Genomic DNA, 22,182 nt, shown 5'->3' on the forward strand with positions numbered 1-22,182 from the left:
CTTGTTCTCTCCTCAGTTTAATGGTGGTTAGTGAGATTGCCAAACCCCCTCCCCATTCCCCTCCCTGCCCCATACAAAATGTGTGTGTGGTTTTTTGTTTTTTTGTTTTTTGTTTTTTTAACAAGAAAAAGGGGGCAAAAGCCAGGAATGGGGAGAGGGGGGTGCAATCTGATATTTTTCATACAGACTTTTGATTTTTTAATATATTATATATAAAACCATAAAGACCACGAATCCTCCCCAAACTCCTTTCCCCCTCCCCGGGGGGCCTGGAGGAGAGATGGGGAAGGCCCCCCCAGGAGTGGGTGGACAGAGAGACAAATATGGATGGGACAGACGTTGGGGAGAAGGTAGAGAGAAGGGGAGCCCAGGAACCTGGGGAAGGGGGATTGGAGAAAAGGGTTGGGGCTGTCTCCCTCACTGCCCCCATCAAAGTTATGACACAAAGACACAGAATCCCTATTTCCACGCCCTCCCCCCACCCATCTCCCCACCGTGCAAACATGGCTTTGCAAAGAGGTGCCCAGAGCTCTGTGGAACTCTTACAATGGCTGGCATGGGGTCTAGGACCCCCAAAGAAATCTGTGTTCCCCTTCCCTACCCACCCCACCCTTCCCAGAAACTGACCCCCTCCCCACAAGACCTGGTTTTGTAGCCTAGGGGCCCTGGCCTTCCCCCAGTTATCTTCCCCCAACCCAATCCCTACTGCCCTCCCTGGACTTGGGGGATCTGGACCTTTGGCCCCTGCCCTCTGGGGGACCCAGACCTCTGGGCCCTCACTTCTGGCCCTTGCAGAGACCAGGCATCCAACACCCCCATCCCTGCCCAAGCGTCTGAGGTGTTAGTGGTGGGGGGAGAAGCCCACCATCCCAGACTCTGGTAAATGTCTTTGCTGGTTCCTTGCAGCTGGCAGTGGGGGGGACCCCAGCCCAGGCCTAGGCCTGGGGTGGGGATAGGGTCAGATGAAGAATTCCTCTTTCCTCTTGTGTCCGTCGCTGCCGTTGAGGAAGGCTTCTCTTGCTTCTCCCTGTTCATCCAAGCCACTGGCTTCGTGGGTCAGGTAGGAACCTGAGGGGGTGACAGACCCCCAGGGCAGGGAGGACATATTTGTGGACCCAGGAGTTGGACAGAAATATAGGAGAAGAGGGAGACAGACAAGGCAGATGCCAGACGAAGGAAGAGGGAGAAACCGAACCGAATACACAGGGAGAGGCAGAGAAAGAGGTAACAACAGAATTAGGAAGACTCCAAAAGCTCACCAAAAGTGCCACCCTTATCCCTTCTGTTGGAGGTATTTCCTTGCTCTGCTCCCAGCGAATTCAGCAATTAGGAAAATAAATTGCTTTATTCAAATCCATGCTCTTTTTTTTCCCCCTACTTTTTTGTATTTTTAGTAGAAAAGGGGCTTCGCCGTGGTGCCCAGGCTGGTCTCGAACTCCTGGTCTCTCAAGTGCTTTACCCACCTTGGCCTCCCAAAGTGCTGGGATTACAAGTGTGAGCCACCGCGCCCACCCACAAATCTATGCTTTTAATTCAGCTTCTAAATTCTACCCCTTTTCGGAGTATTGTGCCGAAAGCCCCTCTCCCTTTGTCATCTTGGCCCCAGGTGCAGGGGGATTTGGAATCCAGCGCCTAGGCTCCGCCCTCTCGTTACCCTGGCCCTAGGCCCCGCCTCTTTCCGAGCCCCACAACCAACCAACCGCAGAGTCCAGGCCCCGCCCCACTCACCCTTCTGCCGTACCGAGCACCAGACCATGCCCACTAGCACACATATGATCAGAAACACCAGCAGCGCCAGGATGCCGCCCACAATGGCATAGGGAACCGACGTCTGAGCCTCTACCACCGCACCAGGGTCTGCCAGAGGGACAGGGCACAGGGCAAGGTAATCAGAGGACGGTCCCAGTCTGGCCCCATCGCTGCCAAACTTTTAAGCCATTCTGCACACGTCTAACCGCGCCCTTTTATGCGCCACACCCCTCAAAAATTACTGCCACCTTGTAGTCTCTTTACAGATGCTTGTTGGTTTGTACACTGCCCTACCCCTCCCCTGAGTCATGTTGCATTTTCCTTTTCTTTTTCTTGTTTTCTTTGGCAGAGACGGGGGTCTCGCTATGTGGCCCAGACTGGTCTTAAACTCCTGGGCTCAAGCGATCCTCCGGCCTAGGCCTCCCAAAGTACTGGGATTAGAGGCGTGAGCGACCGCACCCGGCCATCCCTTTTCTTTTGACTCAAGTTTCTTCCTCCACTAAGAAACAGGTCCAAGTCCCTTCCCACCTTGTCTAAAACGCTCCAAGTATTTAAAGTGCTGGGTTTCCAACTACTTCCAAATTTTCTGCCCCACCATCATAGAGCTAAACACAGAACAGCTGTGTGCTAGAGCCCATTCCAACCACTTTACATATTTAGCTCACATAATCTTCACAACAACCTTGTTATATAGGTGCTATTGTTTATTTCCACTTTCCTGATGGGTTAACTGAGGCGCAGACAGGTTCGGTTATCTGCAATAGAATGCAGCCAACCCGAATTTGAGCCCCGCGGGCCAGTCTGGTCCCAAAACGACAAGAACTCTGTTGGCTGCCGAACCCCTGAGTTATGTGGCCTCTTTGCCCAAGCCCAGCCCCCGCCACCTGGCGCCCCGCCCCCGCCCTGAGCCCTGCCCGCAGCCCTGCCCTCACCGTAGACCACGAGTACGTAGAGCGCCCTCGCATGGCCGTGCTTATTGGACGCCTCACAAGTGTAGGTGCCGTTATCCGCGGATACCAGGCCGGGAAGCGTGAGCGTCTCTCCCACGGCCTCCGCCCTCTCCGGCAAAGACTCATTCCCGCGGTTCCAGCGGATCTGGTTTGGCCTGGGTGGGGATAAAGTATAGTGAAAGTTAGGAACCCAGGTGCCAGCACCCAATTCTGACTTGTCAAGAATATAGACATGCAACTGTCATCCTGCAGGGACCTCCAAAAAGAGGCTTCCTGCTATCTCTTTACTTTATGGAAAACCAACAGTCCTGGGCCTACTTCCACCCATCACCGAGGTCTCAGGAATTCTAGCCCAGGCTGATCATGGTGGCTCATGCCTGTAATCCCAGCACTTTAGGAGGCTGAGATGGGAGGATTGCTTAGGGCCAGCAGTTCCAGACCAGTCTGGGCAACATAGGGAGACCCCGTCACTACAATTAATAATAATAGTAACAATAATAATAATAATAATTAGCCCTCCCACGCCATTCCATCCTCAGCAACCAGGAGTCCGAGCCTCCAGATTCCTCCTCCCTCAGGATCCAGGAGTCCAGGTCCCCAGCTCTCTCCTCCTTAGGACCCAGGAGTTCAAGTCCCTGGTCCCTGTTCTTCCAGGTCCCCAGCGCTCACCTGGGGTTTCCCGTGACAGCACACGTCAACACCAGCGTGTCTCCCTCCCTCACCACAGCTTGGGAGGCATGAATCCGGGCCGTGGGGGAGTCTGCCAGGCAAAAGTAAGAAGGGAGAATAGTTTCCAAGCCATCACGCGGGACAAGGGGGACCCTCCCGGGTTGCGGGTGGCTGGCGTTGGGATCCCTTGGGTCCTGGCCCGCGGGGCACTTACACTGCACATCCAGCACGTACTGCGTCTGCTTGCTGTGTCCGGAGGGCAGCGCCTGGTTCTGCGCCTCGCAGATGATGATACCACCGTCGTCCTTACGGTCCACACGAAACCGCACTGTGCTTGCCACGCTCCAGACCTTGCCATTTTCCTGGCTGCTGCTCACTCCTGCCACACCCCGGCCAGACACTGTCAGGCTGCGATTTCGGCTTCATCCACCCACCCAAGCCAACCCAAAGCAGGCTATTTGCCAAGCTCCACCCCTTACCCACAGGCCCCGCCTCTTGTCCTCCAAGCTACGCCCCTCCCCTAACCAAGGCCACGTGCCTCCTCCCAAAGCTCTTCCCTCTTTCACGCTCATGCTTTCTCGTCTATCAATCCATTTAATTGCTATATATATAAACATAAATCTATATATATACTTAGAGATGGGGTCTCACAATGCTGGCCAGGTTGAACTCCTGACCTCAAGCAATCCTCCCATCTCAGCCTCCCAAAGTGCTAGGACTCCAGGCGTGAGCCACTGCGCTTGACATCGACCGCTACATACTGAATGTCCAGTGTCTGTGAAAACCTGTGGCTCCTCTCCACATATAACCACATATAACCTCTCCTAAGTCCCACCTCCTCCCCACCCCTCATCAGCACTTGGCCCAGGTTACCTTTCAGCTCCTTGCGGTCGCGGTACCAACGCAAGGTGGCGGCCGGACGGGACCGCGGAACGAGGCAGCTGAGCTCCACCTCGCCGCCCTCTACCGCCTGCTCCCGGACCTCCACCACGGGATTCTCTGGGGCCACTGCCGCAGGAAGAAGGGAAGTAAGGGGTTAAAAAAGGCACGAACGTGGGTTCAAAGCAATCAAGCTGCCGTTTCCCAGTGACCAGAGGGAACCAGGGTCCCAGGTGGCAGGGGTCAAAGGGGAGAGGTCAGGAGCCAGATGCCCATCCCGGATGTTAAAAATAGTCATGGTCTGAAAGTCTCAGGAGAAGAGAGAAGCAGAGAAGAAAGGAGGAGAGGATGCACCCGACAAGGGGGAGGGCGTTACCTAGTACCGTGAGCGTGGCAATCTGGTGGTGGGTGTCTTCTGTGTAGAGCTGGCAGAAATAGCCCCCCTCATCCTCCAGGCGGGCATCTGAGAGCCGGATCCGCACCCGGCGTGGGGAGAACTCCTCAAGCTGGAAACGCTCATCCTTCAAGGCTAGAGAGAGTGAGGGGGAAGGTGTGAATTTCGGGAGTCCTGGCCTCACAAGTCCCACCCATCCAACAAGAGCTTAGAGTCCAGCCCTCTGCCTCATTTCTCCAGCCATACCTATGAGTCTGAGGTGTCCAACTATTTACTCCCTTGAGAACCCAGCATTAGTCAAGTCCTCCTGCCTGCAGGACCAGCAGTCCAGGCCCCCAGCCCTTTCTTCTCCGAGACCCAGGAGACCAAACTCTCGGGTGTGTCCTCTTTCAGGACATGGGAGTCTGGGCCCCAGTCCTCTCTTCCTTTAAGACTCAGGAGTCTGGTCCCCAGCACTCACCACGGGTGCCATTGAAGAAGAGCGTCTGCCGGGCTGGGTTCTGGATGACAACTATGGACCCATCATACTGGTGCAGACGGCAGGTGATCTCAGCCACCCCACCCTCAGCCACTGTCACGTTCTCTGTCTGTACTTCCTGTCCTGCCCCTGGACGATTAGACAAAAAGACAGGATAGCAGACTCACTGAAAGCTGCATTTCAATTTTTTCTTTCTCCCTCTTCCCCATCCAAACCTCCAATTCCTCTCTTTCCCCTCATTCATTTCATTGTACTGAACATTTCCTGCAGGCTAGAGTCCAGGACAGGGAGGAAATCTGCTCCCTACTCTAAAAGAGCTGCAGTCAAGATTTAGTAAAAGGCCGGGCGCGGTGGCTCACGCCTGTAATCCCAGCACTTTGGGAGGCCAAGGCGGGCGGATCACAAGGTCAGGAGATCGAGACCACGGTGAAACCCCGTCTCTACTAAAAATACAAAAAATTAGCCGGGCGCGGTGGCAGGTGCCTGTAGTCCCAGCTACTTGGGAGGCTAAGGCAGGAGAATGGCAGGAACCCGGGAGGCGGAGCTTGCAGTGAGCCGAGATCGCACCACTGCACTCCAGCCAGGGGGACAGAGCGAGACTCCGTCTCAAAAAAAAAAAAAAAAGATTTAGTAAAATATGCTCTAATGAGGGCAGCACAGGGCACATTAGGAGCCCAGAGCAAGGGGAGACTATTATAGAATTGCCTAGAGAGATGGGTAGCCAGAGAGGGCTCTGCAAGCAAGCTCCATTGGATCTGGATCTTAAAGAGTAAGCAGGAGGCCGGACGCAGTGGCTCATGCCTGTAATCCCAGCACTTTGGGAGGCCGAGGCGGGCGGATCACAAGGTCAAGAGATAGAGACCATCCTGGCCAACATGGTGAAACCCCGTCTCTACTAAAAATACAAACAAACAAAAAAGTAGCTGGTTGTGGTGGCATGCACCTGTAGTCCCAGCTACTCAGGAGGCTGAGGCAGGGGAATCGTTTGAACTGGGGAGGCGGAAGTTGCAGTGAGCCGAGATTGAGCCACTGCGCCACTGCACTCCAGTCTGGGCGACAGAGCAAGACTCTGTCTCAAAAAAAAAAAAAAAAAAAAAAAAAAAAAAGAGTAAGCAGGAGTTCACAAGGTGTGGGAGACTGCTGTGTGTTCACCAAGCCTCATCTTTCACACCTGGGCACATATTGTAGCCCGTTTGCAAAGATGGCTGTAATATTCTCCTGTTCCTGGACGTGCCCTTTGCAAATTGATTTTGCCATTCCTCCCATTGAGAAAGCACTCTGTCCCCCTACTAGTCTGGGTAAAACTTGCGAGTTGCTTTGACCAATAAAATTTGCTAGAAGTGATATTGAGCTTAGGCCTGAAGAGGCCTTGTAACTTCCACTCCTGCCCTAAGACTGTTACATGAAAATACCCAGACTAGTGTCTTTGCAGATGAACGATCACAGTGAAAGAGAAGCCCAGCCAGCAGCCAGCACCAACGGCCAGCTGTGTGAGTGAGGCCATCCTGGATCATCCAGCCCCAGCTGCCCCACCAGATGACAGCAGCAATACAAGTGACCCCAGTTGAGACCAATAAAAGATCTGCCCATCTGATACAGCCCAAACTGCTGAACCCCAGAATCATGAACAAATAAGGTGGTGGTTGTTTTAAACTCCTAAGTTGTAGGTGATCTGTTCTCTGCTAAAGTTAACTGATACAATACAGAATTCGGCTATACTTCCCAGCATCCTTTATACTTAGGTGGGGCCATGTGACCAATTCTGGCCAATGGGATGTAGGTGGAAGAGAAACACCTCTTGCAGCCTGACCCATCTCCCTCATAATCCTTCACACTGACTGAACAGAGAGGACTCCAGGGAGCCTAGAGGAGGGCAGGATCACAAGCCGGAAGGAACCTGGGTCTCTGACTGACTGTCCCCCATGACCTGCCTGTATAGGACTGTGATATGAGCAAGAAATATACCTTTTTGTTAAGTCATTGAGATTTCAGGGGAGTCTGTTACAGCGTTTAACCTACCCTGATTAATCCATCAGAAAAACAAGGTGGGGAATTAGAAAGGGGATGTTTCTAGCACCATCAGAGGAAAGAATTTAGGAAAACTGAAAGCCAAGACTAATCATCAGCATCACTATCATCATCTGTTGTCTTCAAAATAACAGTAACCCCCATAGCTAACAATTATTAGGTACTTGCAATGTTAGTCCCTGTGCTAAGGGCATTACCCATATAACTTACATTTAATCTTCACAATCCCTGTGTAAGGTAGGCATTATTAATAATAATAATAATAATAATAATAATATTGCTCTGTTTCCCAGGTTGGAGTGCAGTTGTGCGATCTCAGCTCACTGCAATTTCCACCTCCCAGGTTCAAGCGATTCTTCAGCCTCAGCCTCCCAAGTAGCTGGAATTAAAGGCATGCACCACCATGCTGGGCTAATTTTTGTTTTTAGTAGAGACAGAGTTTAGCCATATTGGCCAGGCTGGTCTCGAACTCCTGGCCTCAAGTGATCTGCCTGCCTCAGCCTCCCAAAGTCCTGGGATCACAGGTGCGAGCCACTGCGCCAGCCAATTATTATTATTATTTTTAATTTGAGACAAGGTCAGGCTACAGTGCAGTGGCACGCTCTCAGCTCACTGCAATGTCTGCCTCCCAGGCTCAAGTGATCCCACCTCAGCCTCCCCAGTAGCTGGAACTACAGGTGCACGCCATCACACCTGGCTAATTCTTGTATTTTTTTAGAGACGGACTTTCGCAGTGTTGCCCAGGCTGGTTTCGAACTCGCAAACTCAAGTGAACTGCCTGCTTCGGCCTCCCAAAGTGCTGGGATTACAGGCATGAGCCACTGTGCTCGGCCTATCCCCATTTTCCCGCATCCCCTTTTTTTGTTTCTTTTTTAAGACGTTGTCTTGCTCTGTCACCCAGGCTAGAGTGCAGTGGTGCAATCTTGGCTCACTGCAACCTCCACCTCTCGGGTTCAAGTGATTCTCCTGCCTCAGCCTCCCAAGTAGCTGGGATTACAGGTACCCACCACTGCACCTGGCTAATTTTTGTATTTTTAGTAGAGATGGGGTTTCATCATCTTGGCCAGGCTGGTCTGGAACTCCTGACCTCGTGATCCACCCTCCTCGGCCTCCCAAAGTACTGGGATTACAGGCTTGAGCCACTGCGTCCTGCTCCCGTTCCCATTTTATAGGTGAGAAAATTGGCCCACAGAGATGAAATGACTTGCCCAAGTTCACAGCCAAGAGTGGCAGCGCCAAAATCTGCGTCCAAATCTCTGATTCTGTATTCTGCATCTGTATATCCACTCCCGGCTGTCTGGATTAAGTGTCCGTCATTGGCAGGGGGTTGTGAGATCCACTTGTGATGGGCCTTAAATGCCAACCTAGGAGATTGACTTTCATCCTAAGGGCTGGTGAAGGTTTTGAAGCAGGAAAATGCCATGATTAAATCTGGCTGTTTGTCTTTAAGTGCTGGATAACTATCCATGTCTTTTATATTCAGGTTCGGGGTTGCATTCATTCAGGAGTATATCCTGAGTATCACATAGGTTTTCAGGGGCTGAGTAGTCAGAGATGAGTTAGATGGGGTCCCTGCCCTTTAAGACTTTGGGAAGGTAGAAACCAATCACTGTAATCAGAAGTGTTACATTCACTGTAAGAGGATAGGTAACCTAATTTGGGAGTTGAGGGGTAGAAAAGATTATTTCTGGGGGATGGAGACAGAGACTTCTGGTTTCCTATTCTGACATCCATTTTTCTCTTTCTCCTCAGTAAAAGAACAGAACACTGGTTGTATTTTATGGTTGCACTATGTCCAGCAGAAAAAGACATTTCTCAGTCTCCTTGCAGCAAGGTAAAACCATCTGATGAAATTTTGTCCAGTTGGATACAGGCCAAAATTTTGCATGACAATTTTGGGAGGACTTCCTGAAACAGGTGGACAAACCCTTTTTTCTACTGAGTCACCTTTGTGCCGCCCGGAACTAGCAGTGTGATGCACGGAATTTAGGCAGCCATATTGAACCATGAAGACAAGGGCAGTGGGAATGGTGGAACCAAGAGCTGGAAGGTGCCTGAGTCTCTGGTGAAGATGTGGAGCTGCTGTAACAGCCCTGGACTCCTACTTCTGGACTTCTTTGATGTTTGAGTGTAACACTTTGGGTATTTTTATTTTTAAAATTTATTTTAGAGATGAGGTCTCACTATGTTGCCCAGGCTGGACTCAAACTCTTATGCTCAAGCAGTCCTCCTGCCTCAGTTTCCTGAATAGCTGAAGCTATAGCACTTTGGGTATTTGAGCTACTATTTGAGGTTTATTTAGCACCTCCTGGAATATCAAGCTTAACGTGTCCAATCCTTGCCCCAGATATTTTCCTCCCCAAATTTTCTCAATCTCAATAAATGTCACCACCATTCACCTGGTTGCTCAGGTCAAACACCTAGAAATCATTCAAGTTCTCTCCCTTTCTCTCATCCCCAATATCCATTCCATCAGCAGTATCTGTCCATTCTACCTCCAAGACATATCCCAGATCTCATCACCTTTGTCTGCCTCTCCTACCCTCACTCTCATCCAGCATCATCCATCCCTCACTTGGACTCTGCAAGAGGCTACTCGTGGGTCTCTCTGCATCCCTGTCTGCCTCCTCCAAGGCCATTCTCCACCCAGTGGCCGGATGGATTTTTCAAAGAGGTAAATCAGATCAATTCATCTCTCTGCTTAAAACCCTCCAAGGGCTGCCCATAACATGTAGAGTAAAATAAAGACCCCTTCCCGGGGACTTCAAGGTGCTTATGGCCTGGCCCCTCTCTGACTTCACTTCACTCTGGGCTCGCTAGCCTTGCTGTCCCTCAAACATGCTGAGCTCGTTCCCCCAACAGGGCCTTTTTCCTTTTCTTCCTTCTGCCTAGAATATTCTTCTCCCCACCTCCCACCCCCCATCTTCCCAGGGCTGACTCCTGTTCCCATTTGGGTCTCAAATCATATCAGTACCTTCTCAGAGAGGCCCTCCCTCTCTGCTCATCCCTTCACCTTTAGAACACTCTCTTTTCTTTTAAGAGACAAAGTCAGCCTGGTGCAGTGGCTCATGCCTGTAATCCCAGCACTTTGGGAGGCCAAGGCGGGCACATCAGGTGTTCAAGACCAGCCTGGCCAACATGGCAAAACCCCACCTCTACTAAAAAATACAAAAATTAGCCAGGCATGGTGGTGCACACCTGTAGCCCTGGCTACTCAGGAGGGTGAGGCAGAACTGCTTGAACCCGGGAGGCAGAGGTTTCAGTGAGCCGAGATCAAGCCACTGTACTTCAACCTGGGTGACAGAGTGAGACTCCGTCTTAAAAAAAGAGAGAGAGAGAGAGAGAGAGACAGGTTATTGCCCTGTTGCCCAGGCTGGAGTGCAGTGGGGTGCAATCATGGCTCACCATAGCCTCGAACTGCCTCATCCTCTCACCTCAGCCTCCCAAGTAGCTGGGACTACAGGCTTCTCCCACCACACTTGGCTAATTTTTGTGTGTTTTTTTTTTTATGGAGACAGAGATTCTCTATGTTGCCCAGGCTGGTCTCCAACTCCCGGGCTCAAGGGATCCTCCTGCCTCGGCTTCCCAAAATGCTGGGATTACAGGCGTGAGCCACTGCGCCTGGCCCAAAACACTTGCTATTTCCTCACCATTGCTTTATTTCTTCTACGAAGATTTCACTGGAATTATCAGATTAATTTGCTTATTTGTTTACTGTCTGTTTGTCGCCCATGACTGGAATATATACTCTAGGAAGGCAGGGATATAATCCACTGGGTTTACTGCTGCACCCCTAGTACCTAGAAGAGTGCTTGGCACCTGATAAGTGCCTGGGGAACTTGCTGCATGAATTACATGTGTCAGATGGGATCTGTTTGTCTTTCCTTTTTCTTTCTTTCTTTTCTTTCTTTCTTTCTTTCTTTCTTTCTTTCTTTCTTTCTTTCTTTCTTTCTTTCTTTCTTTCTTTCTTTTCTTTCTTTTCTTTCTCTCTCTCTCTCCTTCCTTCCTTCCTTCCTTCTCTTTCTCTTTCTTTTTTTTTCTTTTTTTGAGATAAGGTCTCACTCTGTCACCCAGGCTAGAGTGCAGTGGTGCAATCATAGCTCCCTGTAACCTTGAACACGTGGGCTCAAGCGATCCTCCCACCTCAGGCTACCAAACAGCTAAGACTACAGAGATGCTAGCCATGCCCAGCTAATTAAAAAAAAAAAAAAAATTTTTTTTCTTTAGAGATGGGGGGGGGGTCTCAATATCTTGCACAGGTTGCTCCTGAACTCCTAGGCTCAAGCAATCCTCCTGCCTTGGCCTCCCAAAGTGCTGGGATTATAGGCATGAGCCACTGCAGCTGGCCCAGACAGAATCTCATTTCAGCCTGACAACAACTTTGTGACATCATTATTTTCATCTTAAACACTTAGGTCGATCCCAGATCAACCACTTGCCATCTGTGTGACCTGGGGGCAAGTGACCTTACCTTTCTGAGCCTCAGTTGCCTCATCTATAAAATGGGAATGATGCCAGTGCCTGCCTTGTAAGGATGAGCCCCGTGCCTAAAGCTCAGGGAGCCCTCTCTGCAAGCCTGTTTTAGTACAGCCTCCGGAAACATGCCCATGGATGTGAAAACTGGCATGCACATTCTGGCGCTTTTAAAAACATCTGGAAGCCTGTCCATAGATCTGGACCTCAAGGCTGGTTCAGTGCTAGCCCCCCATTTTACAGATGTGGAGAATGAGGCTTAGCAGGTCCCAGGCAAGTCGGTGGCAAAATTCACCATCTCCTGGGAGTCATCAGGTTCCTCTCAATCTGCCCCCACCAAATTTATCCCCTACTCTCTGCTTGAGGGTGCACATGGGGTGATGGTGGGGGGCTTTTGTCTTACTCCCTCCCCCTCCTGAGGAGTCAGTAACCAACAGTGTCTGTGCCTGGAATATTAATGTCTCAGCAGCTTTTGTTTGGGGGGTTGAGGGTGGTGGGGGCGGGACTTTCTGGTCAGAGAGGGGCTGAGCTTGGGGACTGAGGCACTGGCCCTTTAAACTGTGTTGACAGCCAGGAGTCGTCACGGGGATGGTGCTTGGAAAAAGGGACAGGGGAGGGTTTGGGAAAGAGTGGCAGAGCAGGTAATGCGTAGGACCCAGGAATCCAGCCCCCAATTACCTCCTCTCCCAGGACCCAGGAGTCTAGGCTCCCAGCCCCTCCTCCATCAGGTTCCAGGAGTCTGGAACCCCGGTTTCTTTCCCCCTTAGACCCAGGAATTCAGCCCCCAACCACCTCCTCTCTCAGGTTCCCGAAATCCAGACCCCTAGCCCCTTTTTCGATCAGGACCCAGGAGTCTGGGCTTTCAGCAGCCCCTTCCTTCAAACCTAGGAGTCAGAGTCCCCAGCCCTGTCCCAGCTTAGACACAGGAGTCTGGGCCTCCAGCCCCCTCCTCCTTCAGGACCCAGGAGCCAGGGGTCCAGAGTACACAGCTGGTGGATGTTTCCACGGAGACTAAGCAGGGTGGGGGGAGCGCTTCCTGGGTCCTGAGTCAGCGAATACCCAAGGGAGTCTCAAGGTCATAGTTCCGGGAAGGTCACAACCACCCACTCTGTATCCGCTCCCCAGGGGGCTCCTGGCATCCTGCCTCCTTCCCCCTTCCTCCCCTAGGGAGGTGGTACATCCCTGCGTCCTGACCGAACCCCCCTCAGCCCCCCATCAATGGCGGAGTCCGAACATCCTCGCACAAAGCGTCAATTCTTCCCCAGCTCAGCCTTGTGAAGGCGCCTGTATTCGCAGGACCTAGGCATCAGGGTCTCAGCCCCTCCTCCCTCAGAAACCTGGAGTGGAACCCCCCGCCTCCAGCCCCTTCCTCCCTCAGGACCCAGGAGTCTGTATCCCCATCCCTTCCTCCCTCAAGACCTGGAGTGTGGACTCCCAGCCCCCTTTTCCTTCCGGACACAGGAGTTCCAGCCCTCGGCCCTCTCCTCCCTTAAACGCAGGAGTCTAAGACCCCAGCCCCCTTCTCCCTGAGACCCAGGAGTCTAAGACTCCAGCCACCTCCTCCCTGAGAAACAGGAGTCTACGACCCCAGCCCCCTCCTCCCTTAAACTCAGAAGTCTAAGACCCCAGCCCCCTCCTCCCTCAGACTCAGGAGTCTAAGACCCCAGCCCCCTCCTCCCTCAGACTCAGGAGTCTAAGACCCCAGCCCCCTCCTCCCTCAGACTCAGGAGTCTAAGACCCCAGCCCCCTCCTCCCTCTGACTCAGGAGTCTAAGACCCCAGCCCCCTCCTCCCTCTGACTCAGGAGTCTAAGACCCCAGGCCCCTGTCCCTCAGACCCAGGAGCCTAAGACCTCAGCCCCTTCCTCCTTGAGACCCAGGAGTCTAAGACCCCAGCTCCCTCCTCCTTCAGACCCATTAGTCCAGGCCCCAAGACCCTCCTCCATCAGACCCAGGAGTCCAGGCCCCCAGCCCCTCCTCTCCTGGAAACTTTTGACTCTAAGTCCCCAGTCCTCAACCCCTAGAACCAGAGTTCTGCCTTTCCTCAACCCTGTGTCCCCTCCCATCTGGGGACCTTGGCATCAGGTGGGGGCGTAGGGGTGAGTCAGCAGCCTCATATACAATGTCCCCGCTGTGGCCCCCACATTCCTGGGATATTCGGGACTCCCTGGATTCCAGGCCTCAGGCCCAGCCAGGGAGTGGGGAGTCCTCCAGAGGTCCTCCCTGGGTGTGGGGTACGGGAGGAATTCCTGCTCCGGGAAGGGTGCAGGCCTGCACTGAGCTCCCACTGTCCGAACCTCCACCCCCAGTGCCCTCTATTCACACCCCCTTCCCAGAAGAGCCCAGGCTCAGCGCCTGCCCCTTGCTCCACTGGGTGCCCACGGAGAAGCCTGTGTGCCTGCTCCCTGTGGGCCTGGGGTCTGCAAAGGCGGAAACCAGTGGGTGCTTGGGTCCTGGTGCCACAGGCCATTGGATGCTGGTGGGTCTGTCTCCAGGCCACCCCCCACCCCTCCCAGAGAGAGAAAGCTGCCTTTGTGTTCTCCAAGATGGGGACAGGCCAGGCTCGCACGACATTAACCCAGCCTTAGGCCCCAGCACTGCTGTGTCTAAGGTCTTGGAATCCATTGCAGAACCTGACCCCCACCCCCAGGCTCTGGGGACACAGGCGCCTGGCTCATGGGTGGGTGGGTGGGGGGGTCAGTGATAGAAACCTCCAAAACCTGTTCCTTGGGGTGACTCACAATGGAGGGAGGGTCCCCCTGTTCTCAGAGTGGTTGGTCAGAATTTTAGCAGGAAAAAGTGAGTCACCCTGGGAGGAAAACATTATTTGGGGATCAACAACTGCCCCCTCCACAAGGCCCCTCAACTCCTAACCGCCTCTCTATTCTTTCTTTGTATTGGGTATCTGTTTCCTCTGCTCCTTTCTGTTCTACCCAGTTTCTGGCTTCTACCCAGTTTCTACCCCGTTTCTGCCTGGGTGCATCTCTGGACAGTCAGCCCATCCCTCCCTCTCCCTTCCTCTCCTCTGCCCACCCTGGATCCTTCTTCTTTGGGCATAAATCTCATCATCTTCTTCTGGTATGCTCAGAAGATGAATGAAGCAGGAGAGAAAGAACATGTTTTTAAAAATGGCGCAAATGTACCCCATCTCCCCTGATTTCTGCTGGCTGGGCAAGGTGAGAGAGGAAGGAGTGACTAAGAGAGAAATGTGGGAACAACAGATACCCACTAAAATGTGGTGGCCAAGGCCACTCAGAAATATCCAATGGAAAGGAAAGCAGGAAGGATCCTCCAAGACCACATGCTATAGCTTCCTACCCCATGCTTTACAGAAGGGGAAAGTAAGGCCCAGAGAGGGACAAGGACTGATGCAAAGTTATACCAAAGGGTCCTGGGTAAGGCTTGGACCCAAGTTCCTTAGCTCCCAGTTGGGAGCTCTTCCCATGACACCAAGCTCAGTTTCTACTTGTAAAAGTCACATACCATTTACTTTAGAGAAAGTTTACAGAGAGGATTAGGGTGCCAGAAAGCAGTGACTTGGAAATCAAACGAGGGACAGGGCTGTAGACCTAACTCCCAGAAGCACCAGAGAAAGGCTTTTGCACGGAGCGGGTGGTCACCTTAAGCTATATTCTGATCCTGAGAATTCAAAGTCTGATGATTCTAAGCTGCCAAGATTCTAAATGTCATAGATATCAAAATCCAGGAACTCCAAGACATCAAGATTTCACGATTTTCAAGACGTCAAGATGCTAGCATGCTAACACCATCAAGGTTCTAGAACTTTAAAGTTGTCAAAATGCTAAAGCCTTCTGGATTCTAGAATCCTATAGATGTCAGTATTCTAGAGTACCCTCAGGTTCTTTGTTTACTGGATTCATTAGTTCCAGGATTCTATGAGCCTGGTGTCTAGCCTAAAAAATAAAGGTAAATTAAAATTGATGGAAATGTCACTGGGGTACCAAAGTTCTCATCTGGGAAATTGTGGCTTGTCTGTTGCAAAGAAAGGAGGTAATGATGCAAGTTCTAAAGCAGTCACAGAAGACTAGAGAAGAAAGAAAGGCAGACAGTGAGAGGACAGCTTTGCCCCTCACCCTGGCCGAAGTGAAGGTGGCTCTGCCTCAAACCCTGGAGTGGGGAACGTGTAACCACACTCAACTTGCCAGAAAACCCTTCACAGTCTGAGCTGGCGTTCCCTTTCAGGTCACTGAGTTCAACATCCTCACTTTACAGAAAGAGAAACAGAAGCCTGGAGAGAGGGAGGTGTTTACCATTGGCTGCAATGGCAAATGGCAAGAGCCAAGATTTAAGCCCAGGGTGCCAGCCCCGTGCCACCTGATCACAACTCCTCTCACCAATCTCTGCAGAACACCCAGCCCTCCTGCTTCTGCCCAGCCACCTTCCAATCCTCTGTTCCTTCCAAAAGTGGCCTTATCCACCAGGGAGGGCTGACCCGTGGCAGGTTCGAGACTCGCACAGTGTGAGAGTGTGTGTGGGTGACATTTCCTGACCTTGTCCCCAGTTTCAGGGTCACCCGACCTTGGGGGTCTCCAGCTTCTCACAGTGTGTGATGAGGGTATGTGGATGGCTCCCTGGATGTCCCGGACAGGGGCTTCTCTGTGTCAAGCCTGGGTGTGTGAATGGGTGAGGAGGGTTTGGAGAGACATTCGCTGAATCCACGTGTGTGCCTACATGCCAAGGTCCCCCATTCTTACTTCCCTGCACACATGCACAGATGTTTCCCCCCCCCGGGCTCTTTAGAATGCCCTGCCTGACTGAATTCCTCTCCAGGGGCACAGAGGGATAGAGAGAGGGAGGAAGGAAGGATGGGAATGGGAGATCCCGGGATGGAGGCTGTAAGGGTAGAGAGAGGAGGCACAGCAGAAAGACAGGGATGGAGATAGTGGGACAGAGAAGGGGGAAGGAGACAGGTGACAGAAAGGGCTAGAGAAACGAGTGACAGAAAGACAGGGGACAGAGAGACAAGGGGATGGGGCAGATAGGGGACAGAGGAAAAGGGACAGAAAAACAAGGGTGACAGCGAGACAGAGACAGGGACCAAGAATAGGGACAGAGAGGGAGGGCAGAAATCCGGGGGAAAGAGAATAGAGAGGATGATGGAGGGGACAGAGTGACCCAGGAAAAGGGGACAGAGACCAGGGGACAGAGGTAAGGGACAAAGACAGAATAGATGAGGAACACGGAGGCAAGGAGAGAGGTAGACAGACAGAAGGAGGGACAGGACTTCGAGACTGAGGGACAGAGGACAAGGGTAGGGGGACGAGGAGCCGGACGGGGGGAAGGGGGGATTTAGAGACGGGCGGACAGAGGGACGCAGAGACTGGACAGGACAGCGGGACGGGCCTGGGGAAGGCGGACTCGTGTGTGTGTGTGGGGGGTCTCGGGCCCTTTGTCCCCGCCGGGATCCGGCCTGCGCGGGTGGGGGGGCTGCGGCACGGCGGCCGGGACCCGCGCCCCCTCCCCCGCTCGTCGCTCCCGGCTCCCGGCCCGCGCTGCGCTTTGTCCCGGGGAGGGGGCCCGGCCCGGCCCCGCGCGCATTGTTCGGCCTCTGCGGCCCCGAGGCGGCCGGGCTGTCACCACGGCGCGACCCCCGCCCCAGCCCGCCCGGCCGACCCCGGCCCCCGACCCTACCTGGCCCCGCCGCGGCCGCCCACAGCAGCAGCAGCGGCCACTGGAAGCGCCGGGCCCGGCCCATGGTGCCGCCGCCGCCGCCGCCGCCGCTCGCTCCCGGCCCGGCACCTGCACCGCCCGCGCCGCCCGCCCCGCCCCCCGCGCCCCGCCCCCTGCCCGCCCGGGGGCGGGGCGCCGAGGCCGGGGCGGGGCCGGGGCCGGGGAGGGGAGGGGAAGACGGAGGAGAGGTTCGGAGACAATGAGGGGGACGGCACGGTGGGGGAACGGTGCGGGGTGCGAGCGCCGGAGAGGAGAGGGGTGAGGAGGGCGGGAAGGGGTGCGCAGGAGGGCGACAGCGTCGTGGGAGCAGGTGGGGGATCTGGGTGAGCGCGGGAAACGGGGGGTGTTGGGTAAGGGTGCTGCGTGCGGGCCCAGGTGCTGCGCGCGAGGTTGCAGAGTTGCTGGCATGCAGGGTGCGTGCGCTGCGCGGAGGGGAGGGTGGCAGGGAGTTGCTGGAGGCAGTGAGAGGGTGGGAGCGTGGGCGTCGTGGGGTGCGGTGTGTGCGAAGGGAGAGCGTGGCCAGCGTGACGGGAGAGCGTAAGGGAGGGAGTGCGACGTGGGAAAGGTGAGTGTGAGAGGCGTGCTGCGGGCAGGTGGGTGTCTGGAGTCTAGCGAGAGGCTGTGAGCTGAGCCGCCGGGGCAGGGGAGGCTTCAGCGGGAGGTCCACAGGGTCTGGAGGTCGAGGCAGGTCAAGGATCTCCCAGGGCAGGGCGAGGCTGGGGCTCAGGAGTGGGGCGGGGTTAGTTCCCTCCTTCCCTCTCTCCTGTCCTGACCTGAAAACCCCGTGTTTCCGCGTCATTCCCCGGGAGGAGCCCCCTGAAAGTGAACTAACTGGAAGGAAGCCTGAATCGTGGGTCCCAGGAGGGAGAGGCTCCTGTGAACACCTTCCAGACTCTGGCGTCCCCTTTCCTCCCTGCTGTCTTCCTGCCCCAGCCTCTCACCCTCTCTCTGCATGTATTTGCCTCTGCCCTTCCTCTCTCCCCATCTTTGAGGCTGACTCATCCCTCCAGACTTAGATCCCTTCTCCCTCCTGGGAGTGGGTTTCCCTGAGCGCACTTCTGTGACACCCTGTAAACCTGATGCGGGATCATTACCTATGGAACCCAGAAAGAGTGAGAAACCATGGAAAGAAGACCTTGACCTCTCTCATGCCCATTTGTCAGGTAAACTGAGGTCCAGAAGTGCCAATTATGAACATCTTTCCTTCCCCCTCCCGCCCAGACGGAGTCTCACTCTGTTGCCCAGACTGGAGTGCAGTGGCACAATCTCGACTCACTGCAACCTCTGCCTCCCGGGTTCAAGCGATTCTCCTGCCTCGGCCTCCCCAGTAGCTGAGATTAGCCCGCCACCACACCTGGCTAATTTTTATACTTTTAATAGAGATGGGGTTTTGCCATGCTGGCCAGGCTGGTCTTGAACTCCTGACCTCAGGTGATCCACCTGTGTGGGCCTCCCAAAATGTTGGGATTACAGGCGTGAGCCACCATGCCAGGCTGAAAATCCGTACTTTTTATTCCTACTAAAAATTTTTACATCCAGGCCCACAAGGGACTTCAGCTTCACACACCCTTCACACACCTTTTCTGTCCTCAGTGCCCAGCTTCCAGTATCCTTTCTGACCTCAAGACCAAAGCTACCATCAACCCTTGTGTCCCAGGACCATGGCTCCCAGCGTCCTCTCTTTCCCTAGCTCCCATCAACTCCTGTGTCCTCAGGACCATGGCTTCCAGCATCCTCTCTGTCCCTTGGGTGCAAGCTCCCATCAACCCCTGTGAAGCAGGACCATGGCTCCCAGCATCCTCTCTGTTCTCAGGGTCCAAGCTCCTATCAACTCCTGCGTCCCCAGGACGGTGGATCCCAGTGTCCTCTCTGTCCTCAGAGCCCAAGCTTCTAACTGTCCCTGTGTCCCCAGATCCATAACCCCGAGCAACTTCCTTCTGTTTCAGTCCTCAGCTTCCCAGCTTCTGTAGACTGGGGAAAAGATAGTCTCTAATCCTCCTTCCAGGGCTCACATTATGTGACTTTTGCTAGATGGGAGAGGAATGTTTGACCTGCCTTTGGGATACTGGTTCAAGGGGTAACTAGTAGTTGTCTTTTCCTGCAGGAGCCAATAGGCCCCCTCACTCAGGACTCTGACAGATGTCTCCTGCTCCAGCTGAAGGGGAACCTTGGGAGATGTTGGTTTGGTTCTCACCTGTCATCCTTAAGTCCCACCATTCCATATGAAGACATCATGAGAGTAGTGGTCCTGACAGGCGCATTGGCTCACGCCTGTAATCCCAGCACTTTGGGAGGCCAAGGCGGGCCAATCACTTGAGGTCAGGAGTTTGAGATTAGCCTGGCCAACATGGTGAAACCCTGTCTTTTCTAAAAAAAAAAAAAAAAAAAAAAAAAAAAAAAAAAAAATTAGCCAGGTGTGGTGGCACGTGCCTGTAATCTCAGCTACTCGGAAGGCTGAGGCAAAATAATCCCTTGAACCTGGGAGGCAGACGTTGCAGTGAGCTGAGATCATGCCACTGCACTCCAACCTGGGTGACAGAGAGAGACTCAGTCTAAATAATATTAATAATAATAAATAGAATAGAGGTCCTGTCCCCATCCTACTCCAGGGTACCCTGTCCATTAGGGATTTAGTGCAAGTGACAGCAAGTCCAACCCAACTGGTTTGAGAGAAAGAGAACTGGTTCACACATAACAAAAAGTCCCTGTATGGTTGACTTTGGCAAGGTCTGTCAATCTCTGTCCTAAGGATGCATGGCTCCCCTCCTGTAGCAAGATGGCTGGCAGATACCCCTGGGGCCAGATTCACATTTGGGGTGATTAAGATTCTGCAAGAGAGAGACAACCTTTATTTCACACAGCTTTTCAATTGTTTTCTGTCCCTGGTGAGACTCGGAGACCTAGCTCTTGCTTGGTTTCTAAACTTTCAATAACACCGTTTTTGCTTAAGTCAGCACCAACAGATTTTATTTCTTGCAACCAAAGATTCCTGAACAAAAACTTCAGAGTCATTAACAATGAGGTCCTGATCACAAGCTATGGTATAGGACACGAGAAATTTGTCGCTAGCCTCAATATCTGCTGGAGGGCATCATGGAATAAGTATTTCTATCCTCTGATCCCCACTGTACGGCATCATGGGATATATAATCCTAACCTTCAATCTCTGCCATAGGGTTTCATAGGCAATGCAGTCCTAGCCTCAATATGTTGTAGGGAATTATGGGAAAGGTGAAATTATCCTCAATTATAATATAGAGTATCTCCGAAAATGTCATTTTAGCCTCATCTCTGCTGTAGGGCATCATGGGAGATATACTTCTGGTCTAATTTTTGTTGTAAGTTGCCATAGAAGATGCAGTCTTTCCTTTCCTTCCTTCCCTTTTTTCTTTTCTTTCTTTCCTTTCCTTTCTTTCTTTTTTTTTTTTTTTTTTATGTAGAAACAGGGTTTCTTGCTATGCTGCCCAGGCTGGTCCTGAACTTCTGGGCTCAAGCAATTCTCCTGTCTTGGCCTCCCAAAGTGCTGGGATTACAGGCATGAGCCATTGCACTCAGTCCCTTCTCTCCTTTCTTTCGTCATCACCTGCCATGTTCCAGGCACTAGGAATAAATTACCAAGTAAATAAAAGGCCTTGCCTTCCATGGCAATTATAATGGGGAAAGTTAGCTAAAAACAAATAAAAATTACTGTTCCATTTAACCATCGCTGAATAACAAAATACCCCAGAACGTAGTGGTGTGAAACAACAACCTTTTAATTTTATGATTCTGTGAGTCAGGAATTGGAACAGGATTGGTGAATATCTGCTTCATGATGAACTGGGGCCAAAAATGAACCAGCTGGAACAGCTGGAGATGGAGGGGAGGGGCACCAAGGGCCATATATCTAAGGCTGGTGGTTGGTATTGTGGATTTTTTTTTTTTTTTTTTTTTTTTTTTTTTTTTTTTGAGACGGAGTCTCGCTCTGTCGCCGGGGCTGGAGTGCAGTGGCCGGATCTCAGCTCACTGCAAGCTCCGCCTCCCGGGTTTACGCCATTCTCCTGCCTCAGCCTCCTGTGTAGCTGGGACTACAGGCGCCCGCCTCCTCGCCCGGCTAGTTTTTTGTATTTTTTTAGTAGAGACGGGGTTTCACCGTGTTCGCCAGGATGGTCTCGATCTCCTGACCTCGTGATCCGCCCGTCTCGGCCTCCCAAAGTGCTGGGATTACAGGCTTGAGCCACCGCGCCCGGCCGGTATTGTGGATTTTGAATAGTGTCCCCCAACTAAAATATATGTTGAAATTCTAGCCCCTGGTATCTGTACATGTGAGCTTATTTGGAAATAAAGTCTTTGCAAATGTAATTGACTTTTTTGTTTGTTTGCTTGCTTGAGACTGAGTCTTGCTCTGTCACCCAGGCTGGAATGCAGTGGCATCATCTCGGCTCACTGCAACCTTCACCTCCTGGGTTCAAGCGATTCTCCTGCTTCAGCCTCCCAAGTAGCTGGGATTACAGGCACGTGTCACCATGCCCAGCTAATTTTTGTATTTTCAGTAGAGACGGGGTTTCACCATATTGGCCAGGCTGGTCTCGAACTCCTGACTTCAAGCGATCTGCCCACCTCAGCCTTCCCAAAGTGCTGGGATTACAGGCTCCCTGCCCAGATGTGATTAACTTCTAACCGCTAGTATCTTTGCATGTGACTTTATTTGGAAATAAGGTGTTTTTTTGTTTGTTTTTTGAGACAGAGTTTCACTCTGTGGCTCAGGCTGGAGTTCAGTGGCACAATCTCAGCTCACTGAAACCTCTGCCTACTAGGTTCAAGCGATCCTCCCACCTCAGTCTCCTGAGTCACTGGGACCACAGGCAAGCGCCACCACACCTGGCTAATTTTT

At 52.7% G+C, this 22,182-nt stretch overlaps 1 protein-coding gene across 1 annotated transcript; it reads right to left on the reverse strand.

Moving 5' to 3' along the window:
- On the reverse strand, positions 1-17,394 carry LOC105463863 (cell adhesion molecule 4). Its single transcript, XM_024787376.2, has 9 exons — positions 17,271-17,394; positions 5,102-5,248; positions 4,624-4,776; positions 4,242-4,376; positions 3,583-3,747; positions 3,369-3,459; positions 2,682-2,854; positions 1,729-1,857; positions 1-1,068 (listed from the first exon to the last, which is right to left on the reverse strand). Exons 1-9 carry the CDS (start codon positions 17,332-17,334, stop codon positions 959-961), a joined length of 1,167 nt encoding a protein of 388 aa, XP_024643144.2. The 5' UTR covers positions 17,335-17,394; the 3' UTR covers positions 1-958.
- Positions 17,395-22,182: the final 4,788 nt, after the last annotated feature.

Source organism: Macaca nemestrina, chromosome 20 (assembly GCF_043159975.1).
Source record: "Macaca nemestrina isolate mMacNem1 chromosome 20, mMacNem.hap1, whole genome shotgun sequence".
NCBI lineage: Eukaryota > Metazoa > Chordata > Mammalia > Primates > Cercopithecidae > Macaca > Macaca nemestrina.